This window comes from Oryctolagus cuniculus, chromosome 2 (assembly GCF_051225735.1).
Source record: "Oryctolagus cuniculus isolate XC-2025 breed Fujian yellow rabbit chromosome 2, ASM5122573v1, whole genome shotgun sequence".
In the NCBI taxonomy this organism is placed as follows: Eukaryota; Metazoa; Chordata; class Mammalia; order Lagomorpha; family Leporidae; genus Oryctolagus; species Oryctolagus cuniculus.
The window spans coordinates 296,645-311,544 of record NC_142868.1 but is presented as its reverse complement, the minus strand read 5'-3'; the positions used below and the strand labels follow the sequence as shown (position 1 = coordinate 311,544).

The following is a 14,900-nucleotide window of genomic DNA, read 5'->3' as shown; positions in this document are numbered from 1 at the left end:
CACACCAGCGCCGTCTGTCCCCTGCGTTCCCCGCGTCTGTGTCCGTCTCACACCAGCGCCGTCTGTCCCCTGCGTTCCCCGCGTCTGTGTCTCACACCAGCGCCGTCTGTCCCCTGCGTTCCCCGCGTCTGTGTCTCACACCAGCGCCGTCTGTCCCCTGCGTTCCCCACGTCTGTGTCTCACACCAGCGCCGTCTGTCCCCTGCGTTCCCCACGTCTGTGTCTCACAGCAGCGCCGTCTGTCCCCTGCATTCCCCGTGTTCTGTGTCTCACACCAGCGCCGTCTGTCCCCTGCATTCCCCACGTCTGTGTCTCATACCAGCGCCGTCTGTCCCCTGCATTCCCCACGTCTGTGTCTCACAGCAGCGCCGTCTGTCCCCTGTGTTCCCCGTGTTCTGTGTCTCACACCAGCGCCGTCTGTCCCCTGCGTTCCCCACGTCTGTGTCTCACACCAGCGCCGTCTGTCCCCTGTGTTCCCCGCGTCTGTGTCTCACACCAGCGCCGTCTGTCCCCTGCGTTCCCCGCGTCTGTGTCTCACAGCAGCGCCGTCTGTCCCCTGCGTTCCCCGCGTCTGTGTCTCACAGCAGCGTTACGAGCAGTGGTCGGCCCCCATGCTGCGTTCCCCGCGTCTGTGTCTCACACCAGCGTCACGAGCAGTGGTCGGCCCCCATGCTGCGTTCCCCGCGTCTGTGTCTCACAGCAGCGTCACGAGCAGTGGTCGGCCCCCATGCTGCGTTCCCCGCGTCTGTGTCTCACAGCAGCGTCACGAGCAGTGGTCGGCCCCCATGCTGCGTTCCCCGCGTCTGTGTCTCACACCAGCGCCGTCTGTCCCCTGCGTTCCCCACGTCTGTGTCTCACACCAGCGCCGTCTGTCCCCTGCGTTCCCCGCGTCTGTGTCTCACAGCAGCGCCGTCTGTCCCCTGCGTTCCCCGCGTCTGTGTCTCACACCAGCGCCGTCTGTCCCCTGCGTTCCCCGCGTCTGTGTCTCACACCAGCGCCGTCTGTCCCCTGCATTCCCCGCGTCTGTGTCCGTCTCACACCAGCGCCGTCTGTCCCCTGCGTTCCCCGCGTCTGTGTCTCACACCAGCGCCGTCTGTCCCCTGCGTTCCCCGCGTCTGTGTCTCACACCAGCGCCGTCTGTCCCCTGCGTTCCCCACGTCTGTGTCTCACACCAGCGCCGTCTGTCCCCTGCGTTCCCCACGTCTGTGTCTCACAGCAGCGCCGTCTGTCCCCTGCATTCCCCGTGTTCTGTGTCTCACACCAGCGCCGTCTGTCCCCTGCATTCCCCACGTCTGTGTCTCATACCAGCGCCGTCTGTCCCCTGCATTCCCCACGTCTGTGTCTCACAGCAGCGCCGTCTGTCCCCTGTGTTCCCCGTGTTCTGTGTCTCACACCAGCGCCGTCTGTCCCCTGCGTTCCCCACGTCTGTGTCTCACACCAGCGCCGTCTGTCCCCTGTGTTCCCCGCGTCTGTGTCTCACACCAGCGCCGTCTGTCCCCTGCGTTCCCCGCGTCTGTGTCTCACAGCAGCGCCGTCTGTCCCCTGCGTTCCCCGCGTCTGTGTCTCACAGCAGCGTCACGAGCAGTGGTCGGCCCCCATGCTGCGTTCCCCGCGTCTGTGTCTCACAGCAGCGCCGTCTGTCCCCTGCGTTCCCCACGTCTGTGTCTCACACCAGCGCCGTCTGTCCCCTGCGTTCCCCACGTCTGTGTCTCACAGCAGCGCCGTCTGTCCCCTGCGTTCCCCGCGTTCTGTGTCCGTCTCACACCAGCGCCGTCTGTCCCCTGCGTTCCCCACGTCTGTGTCTCACAGCAGCGCCGTCTGTCCCCTGTGTTCCCCGTGTTCTGTGTCTCACACCAGCGCCGTCTGTCCCCTGCGTTCCCCACGTCTGTGTCTCACAGCAGCGCCGTCTGTCCCCTGTGTTCCCCGCGTTCTGTGTCCGTCTCACACCAGCGCCGTCTGTCCCCTGCGTTCCCCGCGTCTGTGTCCGTCTCACACCAGCGCCGTCTGTCCCCGCGTTCTGTGTCTGTCTCACACCAGCGCCGTCTGTCCCCTGCGTTCCCCGTGTTCTGTGTCTGTCTCACACCAGCGCCGTCTGTCCCCTGCGTTCCCCGTGTTCTGTGTCTCACACCAGCGCCATCTGTCCCCTGCGTTCCCCGTGTTCTGTGTCTCACACCAGCGCCGTCTGTCCCCTGCATTCCCTGTGTTCTGTGTCTCACACCAGCGCCGTCTGTCCCCTGCATTCCCTGTGTTCTGTGTCTCACACCAGCGCCGTCTGTCCCCTGCATTCCCCACGTCTGTGTCTCACACCAGCGCCGTCTGTCCCCTGTGTTCCCCGTGTTCTGTGTCTCACACCAGCGCCGTCTGTCCCCTGCGTTCCCCGTGTTCTGTGTCTCACACCGGCGCCGTCTGTCCCCTGCATTCCCCGCGTTCTGTGTCTGTCTCACACCAGCGCCGTCTGTCCCCTGCGTTCCCCGTGTTCTGTGTCTCACACCAGCACCGTCTGTCCCCTGCGTTCCCCGCGTCTGTGTCTGTCTCACACCAGCGCCGTCTGTCCCCTGCGTTCCCCGCGTTCTGTGTCTGTCTCACACCAGCACCGTCTGTCCCCTGCATTCCCCGCGTTCTGTGTCTGTCTCACACCAGCACCGTCTGTTTTTCCTCTCTTGGAAAGTAACACCAAGGGCTTGTGTGGGGTTTCAGACACGGGTGGGTGCTGGAAGTTTAGACGACTAAAGGCCGAGATGCTGGCGTCCGTGGTGTGGACAGCATTGCTGTGACTAGCACGGTTCCGAGGCTCGTGTTCAGCTCAGACGCCCCGGGAAGGGGCTAAGAGGGTTAGAGGCTAGCCCTTTAGGGGTACCTGGGGTTAGATGAGGTGGGCTCCAAACCAGGACAAGTCCTGAGCTCGGCTATGCCATCTCCATGCACTGCCCTGCCCTGGCCACCAGATGTGGCCGGAGGAGCCTGGCCCTTCACACAGCCCGAGACGATGACGAGAGGCCGGTGTGCGTTCCAGAGCCGGGAGTAGATGTGTTCGAGAGCAGAGGCGGCCTGGGCAGGCGGCGAGTCTGGGTCGCAGCCGAGACCGAGGGGGACCACGAGGGCTCTCCATGCTGCTGCTTGGAGCGCTCCGGGGACGAAACCGCAGAAGTCACGTACGCGAAAGGATGCCTCAGGTTTCCCAACCATGAGAAACGTTAGACTGCGGAATCAGGAGTTGCGCGGGGCGTTTTTACACAGAGACCTCCGTGGAACATCGCCGATGGCGAGCTGGGAGCCAGAGGGGCTGCGGAGGGGCGGGCACGGAGGTGCGTTCAGGCACACGAGAGGCTGCTGTCGGGAAACACCGTGGCCAGGGGAGGAGGACCCGGAGGCCAGCGTGTGACCTGCAGGCAGGGAGGAGGCCTGGGAAGCCAGCGGCTGCAGGAGCATCGGGGACCGGGAGCCACGGTCGCCACGTGCTGTGCGTTGAGGCCCTGTTTGCTGTAAAATCGCGCACCAGCCAGCAGGACAGGGTCGGGGTTCAGTCGTGACTGTGGCGAGAGCTGATGAACAGGATGGGCAGTCTGTCTGTGGTCCCACGTGCGACCACGGGAACACTCGGCGCCCAGCAGGGAGACCGTGGGGCTGGGTCAGAAATGAAGGCAGGCCGGCGCCGCGGCTCACTAGGCTAATCCTCCACCTTGCGGTGCCTGCACCCCGGGTTCTAGTCCCGGTCGGGGCGCTGGATTCTGTCCTGGTTGCCCCTCTTCCAGGCCAGCTCTCTGCTGTGGCCCGGGAGTGCAGTGGAGGATGGCCCAAGTGCTTGGGCCCTGCACCCCATGGGAGACCAGGAGAAGCACCTGGCTTCTGGCTTTGGGTCAGCACAGTGCGCTGGCTGTAGTGCGCCGGCCGCGGTGGCCATTGGAGGGTGAACCAACGGCAAAATGAAGACCTTTCTCTCTGTCTCCCTCACTGTCCACTCTGCCTGTCAAAAAAAAAAAATGTATTAAAAAAAAAGGGAATGAAGGCAGCCTCGGCCTGCGCCGCAGCTCGCTAGGCTAATCCTCCGCCTGCGGCGCCGGCACTCGGGTTCTAGTCCTGGTCGGGGCGCCGGATTCTGTCCCGGTTGCTCCTCTTCCAGGCCAGCTCTCTGCTGTGGCCCGGGAAGGCAGTGGAGGATGGCCCAAGTGCTTGGGCCCTGCACCTGGCGCCTGGCTTCGGATCGGCGCAGCGCCAGCCATAGTGGCCATTTGGGATGAACCAACGGAAGGAAGACCTTTCTCTCTCTCTCTCTCTCTCACTGTTCACTCTGCCTGTGGGAAAAAAAAAAAAAAAAAGAAATGAGGGCAGCTTGCGTGCTGCAGCGTGAGTGGGGCAGAGAGCTGAGGTCCCGGAGTCGCTGCCACAGAGCAGCGCTGGAAACAGTGCCGAGGGCTGTTCCTGGGCCGGCAGACCAAGGGCCAGGTCTGGACGCGGGCTCGCCCTCCGCGCCCCGAGTGCTGCACGCCCGAGCAGACGCCTGGAGCATCGCGTCCGTGCGGGAGTGGGGGTGGGTGGAATCAGTGGCTGCATCGTGGGTGAGCCACGTGCACAGTCATCACAGCTGAAATGCGGAGGTTGGCGGTGACCTGAGCTCACCTGGCGGGGATCGGGAGAGGACGTGGGAAGAGCTGACTACAGTGGGACGCGGCGCACTGCGGGGTAGGGCAGACCCAGAGTGCCCTTGTGGTTCTCCGAGAAGATGGGCTGAGTGGGCTGGCACTGAGAGCTGGCCCAGGGGTCAGCCACAGGCCTGTGTGGCCGCTGTGCCGAGGGCCTCAACATGGTGAGGGGGAGAAGAGTGTCCTGTGTTGACATGAAAACTTCGAGAAAGCCAGACCACGTCTGCAGTTGTGTCTGCAAGATGGCGGTGTTTCGACGCCTGGGAGCCGGTGTAGCGCTGTGCACAGGGCCTGGTGAGGACACTGTCGGAAATGGCATCTCAGGAGTGGAGCCATGAAAACCCCAAACGGCGCTGGCTGCCAAGATCCGGGGTTTGCGCCGTGTTACCAGGGTGCCCTGTGGGACAGGGTAGAGTTCTCCCCACATCCACGTCTTCCTGGGACCCCTGACCTTCTAGAAGTGGGGTTCAGGTGAGGAGCAGCACACGGGAGTCGGCCCTGGGGAGGCCTCGCGAGTGAGGGACGGGTGTCGGGGCAGTGAGCGGGCCGAGGCAGCAGTGGGCGTGTGTGTCGGGGTGGAGGTGCGGTTTGCAGATTGAAGAGAGGCTACCATGGAAAACGCGCGGAAGACTTGGCTGGGCCCTGCCTGGGTCCCCGAGTGTGTGTGGCGAGAGCCCACTCCCCATCCTGGCCGTTGGTGTGGGCAGCACCTGCACCACAGCTGCTGGCATGCTCTGAACCAGAAATAAGGCCGGGAAGCGGACAGGGGTGCCGGCAAGTGTGTGAGGTGCATCCCGACCCGTCTGCCTCTGTGGTTGGTGTCTGAGACACAGGGCTGCCCTGCCTCGGGCAGGCCCTGCGTGTGCTGTGGCCCAGGGGCTCCCCCTGGGTGCAGGGGCCACCCATTGTTCCCTCACTGCCCACTGTGATGGGCTGCAGCCTGGGGCCATCCCGGTGGGGCTTGCCTCTGCGTGTTTGCCTGGCCTGCCCGGCCGCGCACAGGGCACAGGCCTCTGGGGCATGCCTTCGTTACCCACACTCTTCTGTCCTGTTCCCTCCCCACGTTCAGAGGTGAGAGAGCTGGGGGTGGGCAGGGTCCCCACGCTATCAGCCTGACCACCAGTGGGCAGGGGCCCCTGGGGCACGTGGCCTCCCGAGGTCTAGCTGCCCTTCTTAGAGGCAAGCTTTGGTTTGTTTTTGTGAAACTTGAGTGTGACGCGCAGAGATCACGGGGCTGCCGGCGTGGGCCACGTGCTCCCCGCAGTCCTGGTAGAGGTGCTGAGCCTCTGCTTGGGACGTTCGTGCAGCGGCCTCCAGGCTGCTGCTGCTGACCTAGGCCAGGCTCCAGCCCAGGGCTGCTGCTGCCGGCCCCCCGGAGCCTCCAGTCCTGTTCCCACTCTGCCAGCCGACACCGCGTGTCCTGGACATCTGATGCCATCATTTTCATGGGAAAATGCACTGAAGATCCCAAGGTGTCTGTTCTGACCAACGTCACGGCCACAGCCTGTAGCTGAGGGGTGGGGCTGCGCTGCCCTGGACGCCTGTGCTGGGTCCTGAGGCCAGAGGGCTCCCCTGAGCAGTCCTTGACCCATGGTGCTGCAGCCCATCATGCTGCAAGTCCAGGGCGCTGCTCCCACGGCCGTGAACCAGCCAGGCGCACATTTCCTGGCGACTGCTGGGACACGTGCTCCGTGGGCCCCCCTGACTGCTGTCCCCTCGGTCACTGCAGGTATGACTTGGATGCGTGCGACATTCAGGAGAAATACCCAGACTTATTCCAAGTGAGTCTGGACGTGGAGGTGGAGCCCAGAGACCGGCCGAGCCGGGAGGCCCTGCCCTGGGAGAGTGCGCGCACCAGGGGGCTGACGCCCAAGGTCCTCTTCTCCAGCCGGGAGGAGCAGCAGGAGACACTGACCATGTTTGGTGAGGCCCTGAGCGGACGGCCGTGGCTCTGGTGAGGGGCTGGTGCCGCTGTGTGGGCTGCAGGTCTCAGCGCTGCTGGGTTTCTGCGTCACATGGAGGGGGCGGCAGCAGGGCAGGGAGGCCCCCAGTGACGGGGTCCCCGCCCCGCAGGCCTGGCCGCCCTCCCTCAGGCGGCCCTCACAGCCGCCGCCGCAGAAGCAGAGATGGCTCCCTGGAGCACATCTCGGCCCCGGGCCCTGCCCTGTGGCTGGGCCTGCAGCCTGCGGGGGGTCTGCCGCCAGGGTCTGAGCCCTCCACTGACCTCGGGTCGCGTTCTGGGCACAGAATGGTTTCCAGCGCCACCTGGGGCGCAGGGCCCCGGCACAGCCAAGTGCACCGCTCGCCTGCTCTGTCCGTGGTGCGCACTCTGCAGAGGACAGCGGGGCTCTGCTCCAACGCAGACCCTGGCAGCCGGGGGCGCTGGCTGAGTGAGGACCGACCCTTCCCCAGGGAAGCCCGAGCTCCCCCGGCAGCCCGGCTCCACGGCTCGGTACGAGGCTGGCGTGGAGTCTCCGGAAGCTGAGCCCCCGGAGTCGGACTCACCTCGGAGCAGCAGCACGGACGCCAGTCACTTCCTCCACACGCTGGATTGGCAGGGTAGGCCCCGCCTCGTCCCCCGGCCTGCAGGCACCCTGTTCTGATGGCTCGCTGAGAGGAGTCCTGGTGTTCATTTGGTTTTGTTTTGAAGAGTTAGTTATTCTGAAAGAGTTACAGAGAGAGGGAAAGACCAGACTCTCCCATCGCTGGTTCACTCCCCGGATGGCTGTAACGGTCAGGGCTGGGCCGGCCAAAGTCAAGAGCCAGGAGCTTCTTCCAGGGCTCCCACGGGCCCAAGCACTTGGGCCATCTTCCCCAGCAGGGAGCTGGAAGGAAGTGGAGCAGCCGGGACTCAATCCAGTGCCCACGTGGGACGCCGGCACTGCAGGCGCGGCTTCACCCACTGTGCCACGTGCCAGCCCCCCAAGTAGCCACATCCATGCTGTGGCTCTGGTCGTCCATGGGGGCGGGGGCTCGGAGGGGTCCTAGCAGAGTGGGCTTACCTCCCCAGATGGGAGTTCCCACCCCTGCCTCTGCCCCCAGCCCCCCACTGGGCCCCAAAATGCTGGGGGCACTTGCCTTGACCTCTTACCCTAGACCCTCCCTGGCAGACGCCCCAGGGCCAGGGCGCCCCCTCCAGCCCACGGCCTGGCCCAGCAAGGCGCTGTGGTGTCCCCTTGTGACACTCGAGGGGCCCAGGCTGGGGCGGAGGCCCCTTGTGCTGAGCGCGGGTCTGCAGATCCAGCCCTGCTGTTCTCTTCCCAGAGGAGGGGGAGCCAGCGCTGGGCGTGGCGGAAGCCACCCCAGGCACCGATGAGGACGACAGCGAGGCGTCCACCGAGGAGGAGCCGCCCTGCCCCGGCGCCAGCGGGGACCCTGGGTCCCCCGAAGAGGATGCAGTCACTGCGGGCGACCCGCAGGGGCCCCCGCGAGAGGACTCTGTGGACCTGCTGGGGCTGCACTCTGAGAGGGGCCCGGGGCCGGCTGCCCCCTCACAGGCCTGTGGGGTCCCCTCCAGCAACGCCGAGCTGCTCAGCGGCCTCCTTGGGCTCCCAGAGACCACCGCAGAAGGGCCCCCTGGCGACCTGCTTGGCAGCGAGGCACCCCTGCTCCTGGCCAGCCCGGCCCCTCCCCTCAGCGCACGGAGCACCCCGCAGGGGGGTCCCCCCACCGCTGGTACGCACGGTCTCACAGATGGGGCAGGGAGCACCCCTGGGCGCATGGGCACTGCTGGCACTGGCTGTGGCCTGCAGAGCTGGCCTCTGGTGGGAGAGGGAGGGGCAGCGGGCCTGGGGCCCCTGGCTGGGTGCCTGGGCAGGTGCTGGGGCGCGAGGTGCTCTGCCTACCCCTGCCTGTCTCCACAGCCGACCCCTTCGACCCGTTGCTGCCGGCGTCTGACGCCTGCTCCCAGCCCCGCTCCAAGCCCGACCTTTTTGGCGAGTTCCTGGCTTCAGACCCCGTGGCCACGTCGCCCCTTTTCCCCTCCACCCACAGCGCCCCGCCCCCATCCTGCAGCACTGACTTTCTGCACCTGGGTGAGTCCCTTGGCCAGGCTGTCAGCCAGTGGGGCATGGGCTCAGAGCTACATGGACCGTGTGGGTGACGCTCTGGATGCCTTGCAAGGCCTCCCCCACCCCCACCCTTGTGCCTCTCCAGGGTCCTGAAAGTATTTTTCTTGTCCCCGAGTGTGCCCACACCTGGCAGGTGGGCAGGTATCCAGGGCCTGTCCACACCATAAGCCCGTCCATGCACCCTTCAGCCTGTTTCTCTGCTGTGAGCAGGGCTGGACTGAGGGGCAGAGCGGCCCTAGATGCCCATGTGCTGTGGCTGGGCCCTGTGATGGGCCAGTGGGGACAGGAGAGGACGGGGCTGGGCCACAGTCCTGGACATGGAGGAGCCAGGAGCAGTGTGTCCCGTGGTGGGCTCTGCGGTGGCCCCAAGTGCTGCAGGGCCCCTTGTGAGTGGGCAGTGTGGAGCAAGGCCTCGCTGGACCTTGGATGGGCGCAGGGCCAGGGCCGGGGCCCAGCTCAGCTGGGACATGGGTGGGTTTCAGGAGGGAGCAGGTGCAGACAAGGGCCTGGGCCCGGGCTCAGCCCCCAGCAGACGGCTGCATCGCCTGCGCAGGCAGGGGAGGGGAGGGGAGGGGCTGCAGGTGTCAGGCGTGTGCTTCTTCCCAGGGGATCTGCCAGCAGAGCCCGGCAAGATGACCAGCTCCTCCAGCCACCCGGACCTGCTGGGGGGCTGGGATGCCTGGGCCGAGGCCTCCGTGCCTGGGCCAGCCCCCACACCAGCTGCAGAAGGTAGGAGCCTGCTCCCAGCACCGGCCACGGCCTCGCACCCTCCCCAGGTGGACACGCTGTCCGTCGTGCAGGTCCGGCCTCACCTGTGATACGGCTCTGTGTGTTTTGTGTCCATGGCTCTGAGGGAGGCTGAGAGACGGAGGCTGTTCCGGGGACCCTGCCGGGGACGTGGCTATGACGGGGCAACCAGACCTCTCTGTATCTGCCCAAGAACCCGCCCTCGGCTCCCACTGTCGCTGCCGGCAACTAGAAATGCCTTGGCGGCCCGATAGGTGTGGGCCTGTGCTGCCGATTTGCATCTCGTTGAAGTGGGGCTGGCAGTTATTTTTGGCGATTGTTTTTCTCGGGAGAATCGGGTCGCGGTGTTTGCAGCGGGTGCAGGATGGAGGAGGCCCGGCGCTGCGGGCTCTGGCCCCACAGGGCAGCTCTCTTCTGGTTGGTGGCTCTGTCCGTGAGCAATGTGATCAACGTCCGAATGCCCTCGGCAGCCAGAGACCCCCGCCCCCGCCCAGAGGACTTGGGGTCTGGTAGTGCCGAGCGCTCTGTGAGGCGAGCCGGCGCATTTGACGTCCTCGTGTGGCACTCGATGGCTGGTACCTGCCATGGTGGCTGTGCGGTAATCCAGCCCTCACTTAGAACGCGGCTAGCGCCTCCCCACTCCAGGTGGGCATTGGCAGTGGTTGGGGGGTCAGGGACTCACTTGCCTTGGCCACCGGGGCTGCGTGGCTGAGCTCAGAGTGAGGCCTGAGGGTCATGGGGACAGTGGTTTGACCTCAGGTGCTGCCTGTCCTGACACCCTGTGTCCCCGTCCCAGGCCCCCTCTTCTCTGCAGGGGGTCAGCCTGGCCCCCAGGCCACCCGGACCAAACCTCAGAACCTGGACCCATTTGCTGACCTGGGCGACCTCAGCTCCGGCCTCCAAGGTAACGGGAGCGTGTGTGGGCGGGTGGCAACTTCCTGTTGTCTGCTGCTCTGGATTGCCGGGGTCTGTCCTCCGAGACCCCCGGCCCAGCCCGGAGCAGTGACCCCAGGGGCCCGGGGTTGGCGCCCACTCTGACAAGACTGGAGGGATCATGTGGTCGGGTCCCTCCTGAGGGGGTTCCTGTGACCCAGCTCAGCACACGGGGACCCAGGCGGGGTGGGCATGACCACAGGCGTCCCTGGCGCCCCGAAGTCCTTGCCCCTGGGGTGTCCCCTAGCCGAGCTCCTCCATGGCTCTCTGCTCTTCCCGAATGTTGAGTTCCCAGAAGGCTGTGGCCGGGACATCGTGGGAGTCCCTCTGTTGGTTTGTGGTTGCCGTGGGGACAGTTGCCTGGCTTTTCTAGGCCGTGGTCCAGGACACCAGGAGCTTGTCCACCTCCTCCTGTGGGCTGGGGGAGGGGAGGGCGGGTGGGGCCGCAGGCACAGCCTCCTGGGGGTGGTGTCTGGGGACCAGGGTTCTCTCTGGGTGGAGCCTGGTGTCTGCCCGCCCACAGCAGGCCGGAGGCCCCAGGAGGAAGCAGCGCTGACAGTGGGAGGAGAGATGGAGGGCCCGGCTGAGCTGCACAGCCGGGGCGCTGGGGGGCAGCAGCGGGGACACAGCGAGCAGTGACAGCGCGCTGCCCAGGGCCCGGCCGGTCAGAGAGGCCACAGCCAGGCAGCGCTGAGGACCCCAGAGCAGGCAGAGGGAGTCGGTGGGACGCCAGCTGCCTCGGACCGGGCAGAAGCGGTGGGACTGGCCACGGCGGCAGGAGACCGGGGCGGCGGAGGGGACAGGCGAGCTGGCTGTTTCTCAGGACGGCTACGGCAGATGTGCCCGCGTGAAGCCCTCGGGCGGAGTCCGGCTGCAGAGGGCGGGGGCTCAGTGAGGTACAGGACGCGCTTGCGTTCTCTGGAGGCTACTGCCAGGGCGGGGTAGGGGGCTTCACAGCCCCAGAAGCCAACAACGCAGCAGGTGGAGCCGGAGCAGGACCGACCTCGGCAGCTGAGTGGCAGGACGGGCTCTGCTGGTGCCACCAGGGAGAGGGTGATGAGCCCTGGCGGGGCTGACCCTGAAGGACTAAGCGCTCCGTCAGGAGGAGGCGTTCCCGTCCTCATGTTGGGTGGCACTTGGATCCAGAACACGGAAACTCAGCACAACACGGAAGGAAGCAACCCGGCAGCCGGGACCCATGGGCGGCTCATAGCAAACAGTGCAGCTGCATACACTGGGTTCACCCGCCAACCACGGGAGCTGACACGGTGACACACGGGACACAGGAGACGGGACACGGGAGCTATGACATGGTGGCACACGGGACACAGGGACTGTGACACGGTGATACATGGGACAGCGCCGTGCTGCGTACAGCAGGTGGAGGTGGCTGGTTTTGTCACTGCTGCACCTTGAGTGCCCCCTGTGTCTCCCCAGGTGCACCTGCTGGACTCCCCCCCGGGGGCTTCATCCCCAGAGCAGCCCCCTCTCCCAGAGGTGCCTGGCAGACAAGCCGGCCGCCGGCCCCAGGCCCCTCCCAGCACGCCCAGGCCAAGCCCAGGCCTCCCTATACCGCCAGCGTCATCGGGGGGCGGGAGGAGCGGGGCATCCGAGCCCCCGGTTTCGGTGAGTCCCAGGCCCATCGGCCGGAGCCCGTCGGCTGCTGTCCCCAGCTCCCCTGCTGAGAGCAAGGGTGGGAGTGGGTGCAGGAGGCGGGGCCTGCGTCTCCAGAAAGCTCTCTTTGCAGCCCAGAAGCCGAAAGTCTCAGAGAGCGACTTTGAAGACCTGCTGTCCGACCAAGGCTTTGCCTCCAGGGCCGACAGGAAGGGGCCCAAGACCATGGCAGAGATGAGGAGGCAGGGCCTGGCCAGAGACGCAGACCCCCTGAAGCTGAAGGTGGGCAGTGGGCACGGGGCCAGAGGCCAGGGCCTGCCCTGCAGGGGCGGGCGCTGCTCAGTGTGCGCTGGTGCCGCCCGCAGCTCCTGGACTGGGTGGAAGGCAAGGAGAGGAACATCCGGGCCCTGCTGTCCACGCTGCACACGGTGCTGTGGGACGGCGAGAGCCGCTGGACACCCCTGAGCATGGCCGAGCTGGTGACGCCGGCGCAGGTGAAGAAGCAGTATCGCCGTGCGGTGCTGGTGGTGCACCCCGACAAGGTGCGTGCGTGTGTGTGTCCACATGCGTCCCTGTGTGTCCCTGCATGCCATGTCCGTGTGTGTCCCTGCATGCCATGTCCATGTCCACACACGTCCATGTGTGCCCCTCCGTGTGCCTGCATGCCATGTCCATGCACGTCCATGTGTGTCCCTGCGTGTGCCTGCATGCCATGTCCGTGTCCACACACGTCCATGTGTGTGCCTGCATGCCATGTCCGTGTCCACACACGTCCATGTGTGCCCCTCCGTGTGCCTGCATGCCATGTCCATGCACGTCCATGTGTGCCCCTCCGTGTGCCTGCATGCCATGTCCACGCACGTCCATGTGTGTCCCTCCGTGTGCCTGCATGCCATGTCCACGCACGTCCATGTGTGTCCCTCCGTGTGCCTGCATGCCATGTCCACGCACGTCCATGTGTGTCCCTCCGTGTGCCTGCATGCCATGTCCACGCACGTCCATGTGTGTCCCTCCGTGTGCCTGCATGCCATGTCCACGCACGTCCATGTGTGTCCCTCCGTGTGCCTGCATGCCATGTCCACGCACGTCCATGTGTGTCCCTCCGTGTGCCTGCATGCCATGTCCATGCACGTCCATGTGTGTCCCTGCGTGTGCCTGCATGCCATGTCCACACACGTCCATGTGTGCCCCTCCGTGTGCCTGCATGCCATGTCCATGCACGTCCATGTGTGTCCCTGCGTGTGCCTGCATGCCATGTCCATGTCCACGCGCATCCATGTGTGTGCCTGCATGCCATGACCGCGTGTGCTCTGTGTGGTGTGTATTTGTGTGTGTGTGTTCCTGTACCTCATGTCTGTGCCTGTGTGCATCTGTGTGTCGTGTCTGTGTATGTCCATGTGTGTCCGTGTGTGTCCATATCTGTGCATGTCCAGATCCAAGTGCATCCATGTGGGTCCCGGGGTGCGCTCTCCATCTGTGAGTGTCTGTGTATGTCCTTGCATGTCCATGTCTGTGTCCGGCTTCGTGTGGGTCCCATGGTGCTCTCTATGGGTCCGTGTGGGTCCCATGGTGCCCTCTGTGTGGGTTCCTGTGGGTCCCATGGTGCCCTCTGTGTGGGTTCCTGTGGGTCCCGTGGTGCCCTCTGTGTGGGTCCGTGTGGGTCCCGTGGTGCCCTCTGTGTGGGTTCCTATGGGTCCCGTGGTGCCCTCTGTGTGGGTCCGTGTGGGTCCCATGGTGCCCTCCGTGTGGGTCCGTGCGGGTCCCGTGGTGCCGTCCGTGTGGGTCCCGTGGTGCCCTCCGTGTGGGTCTGTGTGGGTCCCGTGGTGCCCTCCGTGGGTCCCGTGGTGCCCTCTGTGTGGGTTCCTGTGGGTGCCGTGGCGCCCTCTGGTGACAGCAGCTCTGCCCTGTCTCCGCCTGCAGGCCGCGGGGCAGCCGTACGAGCAGCTGGCCAAGATGATCTTCATGGAGCTGAACGACGCCTGGTCCGAGTTCGAGAGCCAGGGCTCCCGGCCCCTCTTCTGAGGCCCATGACGGTCCCAGCTGCCCCGTGGCCTGAGGGCCGCTGGCCTGGCCGCACTGGGCGGACAAGGCTTGCCCCCCTCAGCTGGGGACGGGGTCGCTCCACAGCGTGCAGAACCCTCGTCCTGTCTCTCCTGTTGTCCCAGGTGGAGGTGCTGGCCACCCTGGTGTCGCCCCGCGAGCCGAATCGCGGTCCTGTACATAATTAAACTATTTTCTGACGACCCCTGCCCCACGCTCTGTGGCCGTGTCCTGCCTCCTGCAGCTGGGCCGGAGCCCTGACCTGGGCCTGGGGCGCCCCTGCCCCCGGATGGGGACCTGAGGTCTCCCTTGGGTGCTGGGCCCAGGGTGCTGCCCGGGGAGCCCCCACTCCGCAGCTCCTGTACCCACCCATGACCCAGCCCCAGACCCCGCACGCCGGCTCCCCCACCCCCTCACCTTGCAGGGTGGGGCCGCTGCCACCTGTGGTCACTGCGGCTGAGGCAGAGCTGAGAGCAGGTGCTGGACGCTGCCATCTGCTCCAGCTGCTGGGCTGTCCTGGGTCCAGACACAGTCCCCTGTGGTGAGAGAAGGCGGGTGGGGGCTGCAGCCACGCAAGTGCTGGGACAGGGCCTGTCCTGGTGGTGACCACGCTCAGCTCTCCCCCTCTTCCCCCCCCCCCTCTTTCTCTCTCTCCCTCTCTCTGCCCCCTTCCTCTCCTTCTCTCTCTCCCTCCCTCTCCCTCCCTCTCCCTCTCTCTCCCTCTCTCTCTCCCTCTCCCCCCTCCCTCTCTCTCCCTCCCTCTCCCTCTCCCTCCCTCTCCCTCTCTCTCTCTCTCCCTCTCTCTCTCTCTCCCTCTCTCTCTCCCTCTCTCTCTCTCCCTCTGCCTGTCTGTATCA

General features: G+C 65.8%; 1 protein-coding gene across 4 annotated transcripts in view; it reads left to right on the top strand.

The window, feature by feature from the left end:
* Positions 1 to 14,246, top strand: part of GAK (cyclin G associated kinase) — a 49,951-nt gene extending 35,705 nt beyond the window's left edge. For all 4 annotated transcript variants that reach the window (XM_051840340.3, XM_089326857.1, XM_051840343.3 and 1 more), the window contains 10 exons: positions 6,369 to 6,562; positions 7,052 to 7,198; positions 7,904 to 8,314; positions 8,503 to 8,673; positions 9,316 to 9,438; positions 10,253 to 10,360; positions 11,827 to 12,015; positions 12,137 to 12,285; positions 12,369 to 12,545; positions 13,924 to 14,246. In XM_051840340.3, coding sequence (XP_051696300.1) covers positions 6,369 to 6,562; positions 7,052 to 7,198; positions 7,904 to 8,314; positions 8,503 to 8,673; positions 9,316 to 9,438; positions 10,253 to 10,360; positions 11,827 to 12,015; positions 12,137 to 12,285; positions 12,369 to 12,545; positions 13,924 to 14,025 — 1,771 coding nt within the window. In that variant the 3' untranslated portion in view covers positions 14,026 to 14,246. The remainder of the gene's footprint in view (positions 1 to 6,368; positions 6,563 to 7,051; positions 7,199 to 7,903; positions 8,315 to 8,502; positions 8,674 to 9,315; positions 9,439 to 10,252; positions 10,361 to 11,826; positions 12,016 to 12,136; positions 12,286 to 12,368; positions 12,546 to 13,923) is intronic.
* Positions 14,247 to 14,900: the final 654 nt, after the last annotated feature.